At 41.9% G+C, this 18,217-nt stretch overlaps 1 protein-coding gene across 1 annotated transcript in view; it reads right to left on the reverse strand.

Moving 5' to 3' along the window:
• The window catches only part of adamts14 (ADAM metallopeptidase with thrombospondin type 1 motif, 14), a gene marked incomplete at both ends in the record, with an annotated part of 102,148 nt that overhangs the window by 18,603 nt on the left and 65,328 nt on the right, over positions 1-18,217 (reverse strand). The window contains 7 exons of the mRNA XM_080747284.1: positions 223-356; positions 909-1,081; positions 4,909-5,057; positions 6,413-6,526; positions 9,033-9,165; positions 9,770-9,913; positions 15,169-15,274. Coding sequence (XP_080603410.1) covers positions 223-356; positions 909-1,081; positions 4,909-5,057; positions 6,413-6,526; positions 9,033-9,165; positions 9,770-9,913; positions 15,169-15,274 — 953 coding nt within the window. The remainder of the gene's footprint in view (positions 1-222; positions 357-908; positions 1,082-4,908; positions 5,058-6,412; positions 6,527-9,032; positions 9,166-9,769; positions 9,914-15,168; positions 15,275-18,217) is intronic.

An 18,217-nucleotide genomic window follows, 5' to 3' on the forward strand; every position in this document is an offset into this window, starting at 1 on the left:
CCATTAAGCGTCCCGCGAAGCTTGGCCAATGTGACCCTGGTGAACAAACTTTGAGCGCTTTGTGCAAAGATGTAGGCCAGATGTAGGCCAAGCCTCAAGTCCCGGACAAAGCCAGATGTTGGAGCTTAGCTCCTTCTCTATCTCCCTGCTTATATCTGTCTATCTTCACAATGTACTATCAAGGCCAGAAAATACAGTATCTTTCAAAGAGAAAAGACGTACCAGACATTCCCCGCGGGCGCACACACTGAACGGGTCGGTGTAGCTGCAGCGCGTCCCATCATGCATCACTTGGTTCATGAACACCACCTCTCCTGTCTCCTTGGACCGGCAGCTCAGCTCACACTTATGGGCCTCTGCAAAAACACAATGAACATGCAAATTATCATTATGAATAATGGATGTTTTCTATACATAACATACAATATGCATGAAATGCAGGCTGATGCATCAAACTTCTCTCTGCAAATATCATCGTGGCCTTTCTGAATACATTTAATTTAATTTGAACCGGACTTGCTTGCTAATGCCCTCCATGAATATACGCACACACGCAAGCATGCACGCACGCACGCACGAATGCACGCATGCACGCACGCACGCACACACACACACACACACGCACGCACGCACAAATGAAGACAGGCACCTGGATGAGCTACAGTAAACTCTGTGTACCAATAGCTTCCATGGAACACATATGAAATGAGAGGACATTTCTTTCTTTTAAAGACCGTGATAGGCACACCTTTTATAGATTTGAAGTACTTCGCTGGGCTTATTAATTGTGGTGTATATTTATGTATCGTCATGAATGTATGCATTTGACCCGAGCTAAAACAATTCTCCCTCGAGGATAACAATGAAGGAGATATCTACAGTAATCTGATCCAAGCTGCTTAGCATACCGTCGGGGTGCTCGTAGGGCAGCCAGGTGTGTTTGATGTTCTTGTGGTACTTGTTGCTCCGCTGGACACACTGCTGGGCCCGGAAGTCCTCGTACGGCCCGGCGCACTCCTCCGTGTTGCACATCTGGTAGTCGAAGGTAGAGCCGGGGCAATCGCGACCGCCGTACGCGGGCCTGCAGGCCAAGAACAAGACCACACACAAAAAAAAACATGAAAGAAGATAGCAGAGGCGCTACTGGTATCCCTCAAACTACCGGTGCTCATGAAAGGGAATACAATGAGCTAGGGAATTCACCAAATATTCGAATATTCGAATATCAAAGTCACTATTCAACGTTGTTCACTGAAGTCGAATATTCGCTTTCTTTTATTTTTTATTGTTTTGTCTTTAAAAATACAGTATATATATTTCTTCATGGTTTATAAAGCTTGGCTAGATAGGAAGTCATAAGAACCCTGACAAGCACTTGGAAATGTAGGTATTACATTTAATGTGACTCGGTTCCGCAGAAAGATTATTGTGAAAATAGCCGATCTACATGCTAACAAAGGCCTTTTATTACTAAATCCACCGGAGTGCCTGGACCTGGATTTTTGAGCCTCTGTGGCACATTTTGTCCTCTTTTGCACAAACAAAACCATATTTAACCCGGAAAGCATCCAAGTCACTTTTTAACCATTATTTTATTCTCATATAAAAGCTCATAGCGCAGCACCGAGTGCCACGCTATGAGCTTGTAGATCTGCTATATTTGGAAAATTGTGAAAATTTGTGCAAATCTTTGAATATATTCAGAAATCCAAATCCATTGGGATTTAGAAGACTCGGTTCCTCGGGTCTTAATGGGTTAAAAAAAAGCTGTCACCATCTTTGAAATGACGTTTGAAGTGGTTTAAATCATCACCAATACTGAAGCTTATTTCACGGCATGGTTGAATGCTCGATTCGGATTGGTCAGTCTGAATGAGGTCTGTTATGACCACTGAACTCAATAGCAGAACGCCCTCGAATCAAGGATTCAGAGCACCTGGCTCATATCAATCGGCATTGTTAGTATAGATATAGTATATGCGTACTGTAAGTAGGGCGTATTGTACAAAAAACACAAAAAGTTAGAAAAAGAGGTTTCTGAACGATACAATTCAAGGCTACACTGTGGAGTGCATCTCCATCCGCGACCAAGACATGGGACACTCGTTACATAACTGTGTTTTCTTTTCTGCAATGCATTAACCTTTTCAACCTGGTGTCCCTATTTTGGACATGTCATAATAGAAAATCTACAAACTGTCATCATAGAAAATAGCCTATCTACAGGCTCGTGAACTTGTAGACAGGCTATTCTTGCTATTTCTGAAATAGGGGTTTAAGTGGTCACTTTTTTGTTACCCTCTAGGTTATTTATTTTCTCTATTTTTGAAATAGGGTAAAAGTGGTCACTTTTTTAGTTAGTTTTTCCTGCAATGACGTCTCTGTCAACATTTGCGCGTTGGTTCTGGAGATGCCAGGCTACCTCAGCCAACCAGACGCCATGTACATAGGGCTGTCACAATTATTACATAATCGTCTAATCGTGATTATTTGACATTATCGCAATTATTTTGTCATAATCGTCATAATCGTGAATGTTGAAAAATGTCAGAAATAGTGGAAATAGCAGATCTACAAGCTCACAACGCGTCGCATCGCGACGCGTTGTGAGCTTGTAGATCGGCTATTTCCACTATCAATGTTATTTTTTATGTAGTAAGTTGTCAAATATGTCAGTAATTTATTTGTGTGTTTAGGTTATGTGTCATATCTGCCATATGCAACTTCAAAGCTTAAAAGCCAAACAGAAATGTAATTATCAACGACAAAAACACAATTAAATCGTTAATCGCCAATTATTTGAGTGACAATTAATCGTCATGTAAAATGTCATATTGTGACAGCCCTACATGTACATCAATGTTCGTGTACAATGTCCCCGAATAAGGACGCAGACAAGAAACCTCAGATCAGTAAGACATGTGTCACATCTTGTACGGTAGATGGACGGGCACTCAAGCGTGTCAAATAATCTGTGATTAATCTGTTAAAAGGTTGTCTCTGTCGGGTGGATACCTCATTATGTCGAAAAATCAAGAAGATTTGTGCAACTCTTTGAATATTTTGACCCGATTCTAGAAATATCTTCTAAATCCTTCTTCTTTTCACTATGGTGAAAGAGATGCAAATTCGCTCTTTCCATGCCATACCTGATGTCCAAACTTGAATGCATCTAATGTTGAAAGAATTTCCCTCTCTGTGTAGAAATCCATGCCGTACGCCACATCTCCAGTATTGACTTGATAATGCTTAATTGTGAGCTTGGAGGTCTGCTATTTTCGATATTTTCACCAAAAGGCGCTTTTAGAAATTTCAGATCCTGCCTCTCTAACATTCTCTGCACGTCCCAAGTAGGGCTGTTTACGAAAAAAACTAAAGTTTGAATATGGAGATAAGAGGTTACTGCCCTGACAGCAATGATGTGAACACTATAGTCCAGGGTGACAGACAGTTGCCATCATCACCCCTGGGAACCCTTAAGTGACAGCTCTCCCTGCTGTGATGTGAAATTGGAGTTGATGAGTGATTCACCATAGGCCACCGAGCCCTCCTGCTCAGCTGCCCCTCCACTGTGGAATTGACTCCAGCACCACCAGCTCAGCTCTCTATGCAGTCTGGTAATGCTTTCAAGAGAGACTTTCCTTTTGAATGAAGCATTCGGTTTGCAATTCTGGTTCTACCCCCTATTATATTTGGTATTTGCTTCCCGATTGATTTTTTTGATTGTTTCTTAAAACCCTCCTTTTTAGATTGTTTTTATGCAAATGTATTCTGTAATGTAGCACAATCTTGTAGCAGATTTGTTTCACATGTAAAGTGTGATAAAAATAAAATGTATTATCGTGAGTCATTGTTGAGTATGTGTGTGCGCGCGCTGTGGTCCATTATTTGTATTACTCACTGGTGTTGATTTTGAAACACCATTGATTTTGCTTAGTTTTAGTCATAATATGACTAAAACTAAGCAAAAATGACTAAAATATTATTTTAGTCATCTGAAATGTTTAAATTTGAGTCTAGTTTTTAGTTGACTAAATCTACCGTTTATTTTGTCGACGAAAATGGATTTTGGCAGGCGTTGATGGCGTCGTAATGGCTGATTTTACTCTTGGTTGCGTGCTGAAAATAACTGAATCTACCAGCGCGCAGTGCGACACGTTGTGAGCTTGTAGATCTGCTATTTTCAAAGAGCAACACCCCAGCGCAATCAAACATAAAATTACATGTCTTTTAGTTCTACTGGATCTCTTCTCCACTAGTCCCTCCCTAACATTTTAGTCTAGTTTTTATTTGTTGCCGTCAATATATTTAGTCTTTAGTTTTAGTCATCATAGCTTAGTTTTAATCTAGTTTTCCTCTGTGAAAAAAGGTAGTCGACGCACATTTGTCGTCATAGTATAAACTAACAGTTCTACTGCCAGATTTATTCTTTATTTATTGGGGCTGGTGCCAGCAAAAAGCAGCTTACCTTTGCGATGTTATAGAAAATTATCTATTGATTATTTCCAAACTAATTCTTTTTACAATGGACGCTCATATGTGTACTTTAGCCAAGCTGGCGGCAGAGGGCAGCCTTATGCAAAGAAATAATGTGAATTGGGCCGCTCCGCTTGCCATCCATTCAGAGCATAGAAATGCATTTTCTAGATCAGATCCACAGAAAACAGCCAGGAAGTGATTTGGGACTCCATTATTGCTTACGTGCGGTGGATTTTTGAGAGCAGCGTTACAGGAGATGTTTTTACTGTACCCGGCGGCGCGACCCCTCATCAGCTTACAGTCATCAGACAAGGTAAAAAGAACGAGACGTATTGGCAGCGCGCTTGGGTCAAAATTGGGGTGAACGGGAACGTCCGAAGCAGTAAAAGAGTTAAGTAGACGAAATGCAAAGCTGGCGTTAACACTCACGCGGGGTTGTTGCACTGCCTGCTGCGGGAGCGCACCCCTCCCCCACAGGTCCGGGAGCAGGAGCTGAACTTGGACCAGGACCCCCAGTTGCCGTCGTGACCCTGGGGCTCCTGGCTGGACCTCCAGATGCAGTGTCCCTTGAAGCACCACTGCAGCGGTCAAGAGAAGAGGAGACAAGGTTAACTCTGTCACTGTCGCAGGTCAGGCAGGGATGGGACCATAATCATTATAATCGTTTATCGTGACAAAAACACTCAATAATGGTGTCATTGAGATTTAATTCATCGTCGAATCATCCTCCGTCATGACACTGGAATCAATTCACCTTTTTATTTGCAGAGCTGCATATCCTGTGCCACTTGAACCCTCTATAATAATGGTAAAACGGACCTGTAAATAACGTACAGTACTTTTTTTTTCCACTCTACCAAGTCTCTTTGCCGATCTACAAGCTCACAACGTGTCGCGTTACGACGCGTTGTGAGCTTGTAGATTGGATAGTTGTGTGCAAATGTTCCTCCCCAGGATGATGGATGTTGGAGATATTTTGATTATCGTTTCTTAATTTTCATGTCGTCTCATCCCTAGTCACAGGGTGGATTGGAAACCTTGCAATAGTCCAAAAAAACGATACTTGTCAGGAAATGGAAGGAAGAAAAAAAGAACCTCGGAATCAAACTTTATCCTCGCATCATATTACATGCAACCCACCTAAAAAAATATGTTCTGTTTGTTTAAGAGCTGGAGAGACAGGCAGACCCCTGAGACTGAACAAACATTCTAGCAATGACTACTATCTGAATATACTATATTCAGATAGTAGTCATTGCTAGAATGTTTGTTCAGTCTCAGGATTGACAAGCCTGGAATATAGTGCTTTAACCTTATAACAATAAATGTTTTGTTTTAACAAAGTCAAACTGAAAAACAAACGATTGGAAAACTCGAAGCAATGATAACCTTGGTATAGACCAATTTGGAAGGAAGTAGAGGAGAGGAGAGGAGAGGAGAGAGAGACACAGCCATTATTCTAAATTCATAAAAATAGAAAAATCGCTAAAATGACGGGATCATTTTCTCTCTGACTCTCCACTCAAGAGAAGAAACTGGTCCACCTTTCACCGTATGAAAGTATTTCATGGTCTAGCCACATAAAAGGCTCAGCCTCATCTTCATATAATTGGTCCTCATAAAATGGTAGCGTACTGTAACGAACATTGGTGACGACCAATTATATGAAGATAGAAAATGCTAAGTCGTCCTTTAAGCCCTACTTAAAAACCATTAAGACCTAAGACCGCTAACCTTAAACTGCTGTGCTGCCTCTGGTAAACTGATTTTCCCCCTTGGGATAATAAAGGTATCTATCTATCTTATACAGATTCAGTCAGTAGTCAGTGGTTCTCAAACTCTTTTGTGACAAGGACCCATCAAAGTGATATATTATGTGGAATATTGGAAAAGCAGACGCAAAACGTCAAACTTTTGAACAATAATGTCTTACCTTTCCTGCTGCGCACTCTGTCCCGTCCAGCGGAGGACCTTTCTTGGTCTTACAGAAGTACTGGTTGTCAGGGTGGCTGCACCACAGCTGCTTGCACGGGTCATACGTCCTGAACTACAAGTGAGGGGGGAAACAAGGGTCATACGTCCTGAACTACAGGTGAGGGAGGAAACAAGGGTCATATGTCCTGAACTACAAGTGAGGGGGGAAACAAGGGTCATATGTCCTGAACTACAAGTAAGGGGGGAAACAAGGGTCATAAGTCCCAAACTACAAGTGAAGGGGAAACAAAAGGGTCACATGTCCTGAACTACAAGTAAGGGAGGAAACAAGGGTCATATGTCCTGAACTACAAGTGAGGGGGGAAACAAGGGTCATATGTCCTGAACTACAAGTGAGGGGGGAAACAAGGGTCATACGTCCTGAACTACAAGTAAGGGAGGAAACAAGGGTCATACTGTATGTCCTGAACTACAAGTGAGGAGGAAACAAGAGTCATACGTTCTGAACTACAGTACAGTAAGTGATGGGGGAAACAACGATATTATGATTTACGATTCCAAGAAAGACACTTGTGTAGTGTGAACTACTTTAACGATCCGATGACTTCCCAACCAATATCTTGCAGTGTGTACCTAGCCTCGCGTAGCCAGGCTTACTCATCTCCGAAGAGAAAAGCCTGGTGACAATAGAAGGCAGAAAGCGTTCAACTTCCGCCGTAGGAATTTCACCGGAAGCTGTATTTTTTTCACGGTGCGGTGTTCCTGCAAACGTATTCCCTGCACGAAATTAACTCTGGTCTACGTCTCCTGCTCCGTCGGTTGCGCTCACAATAAACAATATACAAACAAAAACATTGATTCAAGCAATGTTACACCTATTAAGAGTGAGTTAAGAGCTACAATCTATTTTAGTTTTTTCGCTGGGGAATGTAAACAGACCCGCACCGCATGACGTAACGTCCGTTAAACGCAGACTCCCGCTAGAAATCTTGGAACACACCGGAAGGCATATTGTCTACTCTACAGGGTGGTGTGTACCTGGCTTTAGTAAGAATCTGCAAGATATGAAGGCATTTTAATTGGACTATTATTATTATTACTGTTATTATCATATACTTATTTTTTAAGTAATTATGTCTGGAAGTGGGACTCTGTAGGAGGCCAGTATTAACCCATTAAGACCAGGAAAGTGTCTGTGTCATTTTATATTTGAGCTAAAATGCATTATTTTACACTTAGGCTATTCAAACTAGACCAGGTCAACCTGGTTGTGCCAGACCCCCTGTCTGTCATCATCATTTATGACATCATGCCTTTTGTAGGCATGTCATCATCATGTCATCATCATATATACCCTTTATATAGAAAACCCGGACAGACAGACAGACCGACATTTGCTTATGTAGGCCTACCCATTTCATGGGTCTGGCAAAAATAGCACATATACAAGCTGGCAGTGGTAGATATACTAACACCCTACCTAGTAGGTGTCTTTTTTGACCCACCACCCTGCCTACAGTAGGTGTCTCACACTTCATCCCTTGCCATGACTCATCCACTCATCCTCAAAGTCCTGGGATTTAAGGCAGTGATTTTCCAAATCATTTTGTATTTCAAGGACCCCTCGTTCGATAATCCATTAGGCCACGGACCGATGCAGCCTGTAGTCCAAGTCAATTCTGTACAATCAGTGCTTTCATTTCACATAACACAAACAAAAAAAGAGCAGTATAATGAAAATACATCAATAAATCATTTTCCACAGACATGGACAGGATGATCCCTGGATATGACGTTTATCTCTGGGACCAGATTGTTGTGCCACATTGAACAAATCAATGTGGTTCCGTTCAAACACTCTCTCAGAGTTCCATGACCCACCGTTAAACGGTAATCGTTACCTGCTTGAGGAGAGCAGGCTGGCACGTTCACCGTTCTCTGTTAAATCACTCATCAAAACACACTTTTATAGACTAGCTGGTCTGATTAGTCTGTTGTGTTTTTCTTTTTGATCCTTTTTTTTTTTATGATGATTCTTGGACACATTGGTATGCAAAAGAAGAAAAATGTGCTCTCTGCGCTGAAGCTCCCAGGAGTAAACTTTAATGAGAACAAATCAGCCACATTTGTAGCCTTTTAGGGTCTTTCATTGTTTCTTGCACGTTTTCAATGTTGCTCTTTATAATTCATGCACTCTAATATCCCTGTATGCCTTTTTATGAGGTTTCTTTCACATTTATATGCCTTCATCCTCTTTTAATACGTTCTCATAAACCTTTTAGGTTGTTTTATATTTAAAGCTGAGTGAAGCGCTTTAAAAGGGTCCATTTGATTCCTAGCAATCAATCATTTAGCTAGCTGTTGACCAGTGGTGGAAAGTAACTAATTACATGTACTGAACTTTTGTAGTCAACAGATTCACAGATCTGCTATTTTCACAATAGAACCGTGTTATACAAAATGTAATACCTCAACTCTTAGTGCTCGTCAGGGTGGGGGTGGGGTGGATCCCCAGTTCAAATATGATTATTTTGGGGGTTGCGACCTGAAAAGGTTGAGAACCTCTGATCTAAGGTTGTATGTCTCTCTTATGAAGTGTGGATTCCACAGGGACTTACAGCGGTGCACATCTTGTATCCCACGCCAAAGTCAAAGCGACACTGCTCGTCCATGGAGTAATTGATCCCGGGGAGCTCGGGAAGCTTGGGCCACTTGTGCTCAAATGGATCGTCCAGGAGACAGTCGTAAGAGCTGGATGAGGAACAACATAGCACACACACACACGCACGCACACAGAGAAAGACACAGAAACAGTGAGCTATACGGTATCATTATTAAACTTTTGCACAAACGTTCAGTAGGTGTTTTCAACATAAATATTTTAATACAAACTTTTGATATGATCAAAGATCCCTGCTTCAGTCAGAGCCACAGTAATCTGAGAAGTTCTCGCCAGCTCTTGCATACAAACGGAGGCAGAAGCAGAAGGACATAAAACAGATCCCCTCAGGCCATAACAATGTGAGTGTGGGAGATATCAAAAGCAAAAGGCATGGATTCCCCCCAGCAGATCAAACCCTGGCCCCGCATCCATGTGGCCATGATGCCGTGACGAGGTAAACAGCCTGCCCGCCAGTGGTGTGATATGGATTTTTGAAGTGGTGGCCCTCTAAATTCATGATGTCATGTGCACGTCACGTGCGTGCACATGAGCACATTTGATGCCAATACTTTTGTACTTTTACTCAATTAATTGGACTTCTACTTGTAACAGAGTGTTTGAATGTACTACATTGCAGTGGTGATACTTTTACTTCAGTAAAAACATGTGAGTGCTTTGTGCCCATATACGTACTGGATGTATCGATTGAGCTCCTGCTTGCTGCAACGTGACCAGTGGTAGCGGTGGAACGCCGCCTGCACCAGAGGAGCCATGATGCTGCCCATGCTGGTCTCGTCGGCACATCGATTCCCCTGGCCGTCGTGCTCCATGCCCAGCCTGGTGGTGGTGGTGCATGCATGGGGGACAGAGAAGACAACAGGCAAACATTTATTGGCATGAGAAAACATACGTTTACATTGCCAAAGCAGAAGTGTACACAATACAATACCAGTAAGACTCCCTAATCGGGAGATAAGCGACCATCACGTCGCATACACAAACTTTAGAAGGCAATCGTAGCCAATCAGGAGGGAATATGGGAAATGGGACAGATCCATGTTGATGACATGACTTTAGAAATACTATGTACCGATTGGCGTGATTTCAGGCCAAGTCTTTAAAGGTGGTTGTGTTCCATTTGATATCGTTCTCCTATCACAGGAGCTCACAAATCTTGCTGCTGTGTTTGCACATTGTTGTACTTCAACCAGCAGCATGATTTCTTTTTTATCATTTGTCATTTTTTCAAACTCTCTGTGGGTGGTTATGATCTGTGGGAAGTATGAACATTCACTTCAAATCACAAAACTTTACTGTGTGTGATGTGTGAAAGGGCACCACTCACCCCCTCACATAGAACTATTAATACAATAATGATGTGAAATGATGATGTTTTAGTTGTTGTTCCTGCTGTTCACACACTGAGGCTTTTAACCTTTCCTTTTATGAAATAGCCGAGACCATAAGGGCTTTATAGAACATGCTTCAAAACAGCTAGTTTGACCACTTCAAATGCTTTAATCTTGAATAAAAATAAATACAAAAAAGTAATAACCAATTATATAGTTATAGTGCTCAGTGTGAATGGCCTTTAACTACTCAAGTAGTACCTGACTAACAGTTCTGAGGTAATTTTACTTAATTTGATAGTTTCAGTTTTTCTGCACTTTATATATAGTCGTTGCCCGGTGGAAACCTTGTATGTCCAAGACCGTTTGTTTTATTATTATCATTTTAAAAATGATTTAAACTAGTGAAAACAGCAGATCTACAAGCACACGTTGTGTGCTTGTAGATCTGCTGTTTTCATAACTTTTGTGTGACCGCCTTGTATGATAAAGCATATTTACACATTTGAGAAAATAAATAAATAATGAAGTTACTTTTCATTTAGATTGCTATTACAAAACAAATACCTTTTTCAATTTTACTCACGTAAAGTGTTGAAAGTTACTGCAGGACTAGCATTTTATTGTTGGCGCAACTAAAGCAAATCATTTCCAAACAAAGTCATACTGCAGGTCACTGGTAAGGAATGAAGGGTAGCTCTTACCCACAGGGGAATAAAGGGTAGTCCTTTCCCACCGGGGGGAAAGAAATAAACAATAAAAGGTAGCCGAGAGGAAAATGATTGGAACACTTAATCCATGCTCATGGAAAGAGTGGCAAGCCTATTTATATGAAATCAAATACATACACTTGGAAAATAGGAAACATTTAGTCTTTAAAGTCTCCAGTGTTTCTTACGTTAACGCAATGCAGAAAAACACTCTAAATAAAATGTACTCAAAGTGTTACTTTTTACTTTTGTACAAAGTAAAATATACTTGCAGCACCAAACGTAACACATCATAATTAATTAGTATCTAAAGCTGGCCAAATACTTTAGTTGAGTAAAAAGTACAATATTTGCCTCTGAGTAGAAGTAGAAGTACAGTATAGTATTTTATGTATAGCACATGAGTAAATATACTTAGATACTTTCCATGACTGCACTGACCTATAGGAGGTGCTATTGAGCTACCCATAAAGGACACCATCTACAGTAGTGGTTCTCAAACCCTTTCATGTCAAGGACCCCCAAATTGATATGTATTTGTCTGCGGACCCCCAAATAAAAATATCATTGCCAAGGACACCCAGAAGAGAACATTTCTAAATGATTTAAAACATTTTCCAAACATTTTCAATATTATTTTCAAATATTTTCAAAAATAGCTCACCTGCCTGGAAAACGTATTTTGTGTTTATTAAAGATCTGCAGAGACAGGGAGACCCCTGATGCTGAACAAACACTACTACTGAACAATGGATTACTATCAGAATATAGTGCTTTAACACATTTTTAACAAAAATCTTTTATACAAAAACCTTCTTTCAGCTGAGAGCCAAAAGAGAACGTTTGGTAGTCTCCTCTGGACCCAAACATACAATCAATCAATCAGTCTGCGGAATCAAAGCTCCAATTTATTAAAACCAATTCTCAGGTAAATGGTACATGCATGGTAGCCTCGCAACAGCCAGACTCTCCAAAAGGAGAGTAATGCGTTGTCTCCATAGACAACGCATTACGCGATGACGTAGTTACTCACTTTGACTGACAGGTCCAGTCAGTAGACACCAGCGCATGAAAACATCGTCGGGAGAACATCAAATAAGTCTTTTCCAGACAGAAATTCCAAAGGTGCAAACTGTTGTTCGTTTTCAAGTTATGAGATGCCGTTGATTTCAGATAAAACTTCGCTTAATGCAGCTTTTATTTGCAATTTGTGAACTCGCGTCGGACAAGGGGTCCGCCATGTTTGTTTACAAAATGCGAGAGCTGTAGCAGCTACTCGACCAATCAGGAGCGGTGTGAGGTGGGTTCGCTCGAAATGCAGCCTTTTGATTGGAAATTTGAAACCAAAGTTCTCATAAAGAGACTCGATGGGAGGGACACCAGACCGAGAAAGGAAGCACATTGGTGATGACGTAGCTCGGGATGGCCTGCGAGGCTACATGCATGGTGCATTTATATAGCGCCTTTATCCAAGGCGCTTTAGAGAGATTGTGCATTACATTCACCCATACATTCATACACCGACGATGACGGAGGAAACCGTGCAAGGAGTTCAGAGTCTTGCTCAAGGACTCTTCGACAGCAACTCATGAGGGAGCCCAGGATCCAACTGGGAACCCTTTCAGGAACCCTCCGTGTTCAAGAGGGCGGCGACTCTACCCCTGAGCCACTGCCGCCCCTTTAACATTCAGGCCTAGAATTATTGAATGCTTTAACTATTGAAAAATAGCAGATATACAAGCTTGCAGCGCGGCACCGAGTGCCGCGCTGCAAGCTTGTAGATCTGCTATTTTTGAAAAGTCTTGAAAGATCTTTGAATATATGTCTTTTTTAAGCGAACGTTTGTAACTCAAATTTTGCTTCTGGGTGGTCCCTGGAACAAAATATTTTCAGATGGGGGTTCGTGGCTAAATAAACATAATTTTGGGGGTCCTTCACATGAAAAGGCTTGACAACGACTGACATAGTAGTCTCTCAAGAACAGACTAACTGAGATCCAGTTATGTGAAAAGGACCTTTTCTTTGACGATGGCTATAGCCAGATTGCTGCCATAGAAACATAGGTTTTTTCAAAAAACCTTAGAAGGATTCAAAAGACACTTATAGAATAGGGTCAAAATTCAAATGTTCACGATTTTTCAAAAATAGCAGATCTACAAGCTCGCAATCAATAATTCTAGGCCTAGATGGGTTAAGTGCTCTCGCAAATTTCTTTGATTCAATTGGGTCGGCGACAGCTGAGTCCAAGCGGGGTGACGTGGAGTTACTCAATTAGCGCCATGCGGCAGCCAATCAGACAGCTGGAGCACTTTGGTCACCGTGTGCCCAGAGAGAAGAAGTGTACTACTCACATCTGTAGGCCTGTCACCATTATTGTTACTTATTACACGGCTTGGTTGAATGCTTGATTCTGATTGGTCGAGCGCTGAAACCAGCGGTGAATTATAGGGGAATAATGACCACCCCGCTCTATAACGGGCCGCTGCCTATTGCCTAATCAAAGGCTCAGAGCACCTGCTGCACTCAGGCTGCACTGCGTGAATTTAGTGCTGTATCTATCATGTCAGCCATGTAAACAAACACACAGCATCATTGACAACTAAACGTTGCTCTCAAGAATGTTATTAAAAACATTTGAGGCGAGAAATAGACGACGCAGTATCAGAAAATGGATTCTATTTGATCAGGCTTCAGGCTGATAATCCCTGAGGCGGAGGCTCCGCCTCGGGGATTATCAGCCTGTCATATCCATATTGACCCAGCAGCAAGACGTTATAGCATACATAATGTCAGAGCTTTCCCCCCCAGAATTCAAGATGCTGGGGGTTTAACTCATTTCCCACGATCCCCGTCGAAACCGTTGATTTCCCGCTGTACCACGCTGCGATGCCCGTCGTTCCCGGAAATTTAATTAGCTTTAATCATTATGAAACAATTAAAAGTATGATCGCTGTATATAGCCGTTTCGGAGTCTTAGGCCCGCCGCCTAACTGTATCCTGCCGTATTTCCGGTTCTGACCGGATCTAGGTTTCCGTATCCTGTCCAAGGCCCAATCGTAGCTTCCGTCCCATCTGTTTACATTGTAAACAGAGGAAGGAGCAGCACGGTCATTTCATCGTCTTTTTTCTTTATTTATTTGATTGCTGTTTGTTTCTTGTGCCCGCCTGGCATATGATCCGCGCACATATCGTCTGCTATGTGCGCAAACGTGTCCACGTGTTACCATAGCGCACAGCTGGCCATTTCCAATGTTTTCTTATGTAACACTGGCGGATTCAGCGGGGGTAACAGCCTGGCAACGGATTTGTCTATTCCAATGGATTTTTTTTTATTCGAAAGCTGTCATCTTGTCTACCGGTCTACTACATGAGTCGCGCACAGATCATGCACTATGCGTGCACGTGCCCACGTTAAAAGGTAAGGACAATTTGGCAGCTGCTTACTACAGCTATGTTTAAAATGGCAGCAAAATTGTTAAGTGGTCAAATACAGGATCGGTTCTCAAAGTGGGGACCTCACACAGAATCACAATCATCTAAACCACTTAATCCATTCATATGTTGGGCTATCCAAAAATAGCACAAAACCTTTTCAGACACGAAAGAGTTTCAGAACCACTGAAACGCATTATTGATAGTACACAGTGGAGATAAACAGCAGAGAGACAGGGAGTGACATGCAACAAAAGTAGGCGGGATCGAGCGCCTCACAGCGTGAGGCGTTGTGAGCTTGTAGATCTGAGCTTAGATCTGAGCTGTAGATTTGAGCTTGTAGATCTATTTTTGTCTAAAGTTCTCAGAATATGGCCACTAGGGTTCAAGTGGTTAATATAAAAAAGGAGAAACATGTTTTCTATTACACAAAGATTTGGAGGCCCCCCTGTAGTAACTCTAAGGACCCCCTAGGCCTAGGGGTACAGGACCCCCTGTTGAAGATCTGTGTGGTACAATATGTGCCTGGACCGCTATGCCGTCAGGCACCCCCATAAGTAAGTTACTTTTACACCAGCGGGTGGCGCTATAGTATACTCACACGTGACCAGTCTCGTGGGCGACCACGAAGGCAGAGGAGAAGCCGTCCTCGTGGTTGAGGGTGCAGCTCCGCAGGGGGTGGCACATGCCCGTGACCGGAGCGTAACCTAGGCAACAGGAGAGACCAACACGGCAACTGATGATGTTGTGCTACATGTGATGTCCAAATAAAAGACACTTCAAAGGAGCACACTTTCTCCTTGTAATAAGTGTGACAGGCCTACTGAAGATACATTTGGCTTGTTTGTGTTGGCAGATATTTTTGTTCGAGATTTATGCCTTTTATTGGGGGCGTACACACTACCAGTACCAGTCTAGTACAGTACTTAGTTACGGACATGCCGGATACAAATGAAACTTCCAAGAAGATAACAAATCATCTTAGAAGGCAGGAAATTGCTAATGCTAAAAGAAAGAAAGGAAGGAAGCAGACAAACATTGGACATTCTGGGGGTGGATTTTTAGGAGGGGAAAGAAAAAGGCTGGAGTTTCTATCAGTGTGATACTTTTTGGATTGAATGTACATCTTGAATATACATGTCGTCTCTTGTCGGGTGGAAACCTTGTATGTCTAAAAAACGTTCAAATTCAAAAGTAGCAAAAGCAGCAGACACAAGCTCGAAACGCGCCGCTCGGGGATAGGCTACTTTTGGTGCTTTTGAGTGACGCTAGTAGTAGTATGATCAAGCAGCGGCGTTAATTTATGAAAAAACGTGGAGATAAGAGGTTTCTGCCCAACAGCAATGATATATTTTGTGACTGTCAGAAACCTCGTATCTCCAAGTTTCAAATTTGTATGTTTTTTTTCGTAAAGTAAAGCCCTGCTTCATCATAGAAGACTCTTGCACAAAACTAGTGAAAATAGCAGATCTAGAAGCACATGCCGTTGTGTGCTTGTAGATCAGCTATTTTCACTATAAAACGATAAATACAAAACGGTTTCCACCTGACAACAACGATTTGAAAAGATTTAAGAAATAAATAAAAAGCCCCGAGATGAGGCACACGCATCTCATATTTAACCCAACTTACTAAGGTTAACTTTTACACAGACATGATCAAAACAAAGCATACAGTAATAATAATCATACAAAACATGGTTCACCCGTACAACCTGAAACCTAGGGGCCGTGTCCACCCAGGCCTTTCTTTTGTCTGTTCTTTCCTGAGCGCAGGGTAATGCTTTGCATGGTTTTCAATGGGAGAGCAGCAGGGTCACTTTGTGAACCATTGGTCTATTCTGCATTGGGCATTCATGTCTGTAGTTTGAATGAAATATGTTCACCTTTGGCCGCTTGGCCAAGAACGAACGCCTCATATTTTCAGCCAAAAAGAAAGAAAGAAAGAAACGCTTTGGTGGACATCTGGCCTTGAAAGGTCAATTCTTAAAAAAATATCTACACAGTACATAATTATGTTTCCCCTCAGGCTAATTTGACTGCATCGCTTGACAAAAACACTGTATTCTCAACTGGAAAATTGTGTCGTGTTGACACTTTTTCTATCAATCATAGATTATCTTTGTAAAGCGACACAGTTGTGCAAAAAAGAAAAGTACAGTGTAAATTTGCATTTTAAGCAAAGAAGCACAAGAATAAAACGATACATAACTCGATCAAGAGATGTGCAGCGATTCAGCTTTAGCGCATCCTAATGTCTGGTGTTTGGTTCAGAAGCAAAACATTTGGTTGTTGGGCCTCTCAACGATGGCTCTCAGCTTTCAAATACAATCCCATGCTTTCTGACCGTCAGAGAGGGCTTTTGGCATGCAGGTAAAAAGCAGAAAAATGCAGACATGAAGACAGCCCTGTTGATAATATAAATGTCAGCCTCAAAAAGCGTCTAGCATTCTGGTTGGTGTTGGAAAAGAGAGGAAAAATGGCTGCAGCAAAGTTGTCATGATGGTGGATGATGATGATGATGATGATGGCAATGATGTTATGAATGACACGGTAACAGGCTTTACTGTATTAATCCCAAGGTAAAAATAATGACAAAATGAACCTACGGTTTTCAGTGCTGTCAGTGAAATGGAAAAAAGCAGTTGAGCATTAGGCCTGGTTTATGATGATTCGCGTGGCACCGGTGTCTCGCTCTGAAAACGGCTGATCTTTAAACAACGTCACAACTATTGGTTTGGGATCTGGAACCTGGGAGAACCGGATCCAACATCCGGAAACCGGGTTCTATTAAGTCAGAGCTTAACCCGCAAGGGTAGATTTGGTTCCATGTGCACCCTCTCAGAGTTAGGGGGTCCTCAGAGTTACTACAGGGGGTCCTCCAAATCTTTGTCTCCTTTTTTTTATATTAACCACTTGAACCCCAGTGTCCATATTCTGAGAACTTTGGCCAACGCCTCGCGCTGCGAGGCGTTGTGAGCATGTAGATCGGCTATTTTCGGCAAAGAGGTTCGGTGTAGAGGGGAAAAAGAGCAGACTAAGTACAGAGTGATAGGTCAAGTTTATTAAGTATTGACGGTTCAAGTGGTTAAATATCTGAAAACACAAATTGACATGAATCCAAAATACACTGATGATTGTGCTGTCCAACAATGAAACTATATGGAATCTGGGGGTCCCTGCGTCATCTCTCTCTCAGCTAAGGGGTCCTTGGCCTGAAAACGTTGAAGACCCCTGCCCTACAGGATACCAACCCTATAGTCACAAGACGTTGTAGATCACCCGTTTTCGGTGCAAAACCAAGTCTAAAATCAGGCTTTTAGCCCTTTATCTGTAAAGAAGACAGATAAAAGATGTTCATGAGAATGTATTCAGCAGGTTTTACATTCTAATGAAGAGGCCGTTGTATGTGAGCTTGTATTGCACAATCAAGCGAAAAAGGTTACAGCGTAAGCTATACACACATATAAATGCTTTGGTATAATTATTGTCTAGAGAGTTTGGACACCGTGGTTACATGGTGTTCAAACACTGAAGGATTATGACAGAGACGGATCTCTGTAGAGAGCAAAATTGTTCCCGCAGGGCAGAACATTTGACATCTTTCATCTTTTTTTCTTTTTTAACTTCATCAAGACAAGAGTGTCAAAC

This window comes from Nannobrachium achirus (assembly GCF_963921795.1).
Source record: "Nannobrachium achirus genome assembly, chromosome: 18".
Taxonomy (NCBI): domain Eukaryota; kingdom Metazoa; phylum Chordata; class Actinopteri; order Myctophiformes; family Myctophidae; genus Nannobrachium; species Nannobrachium achirus.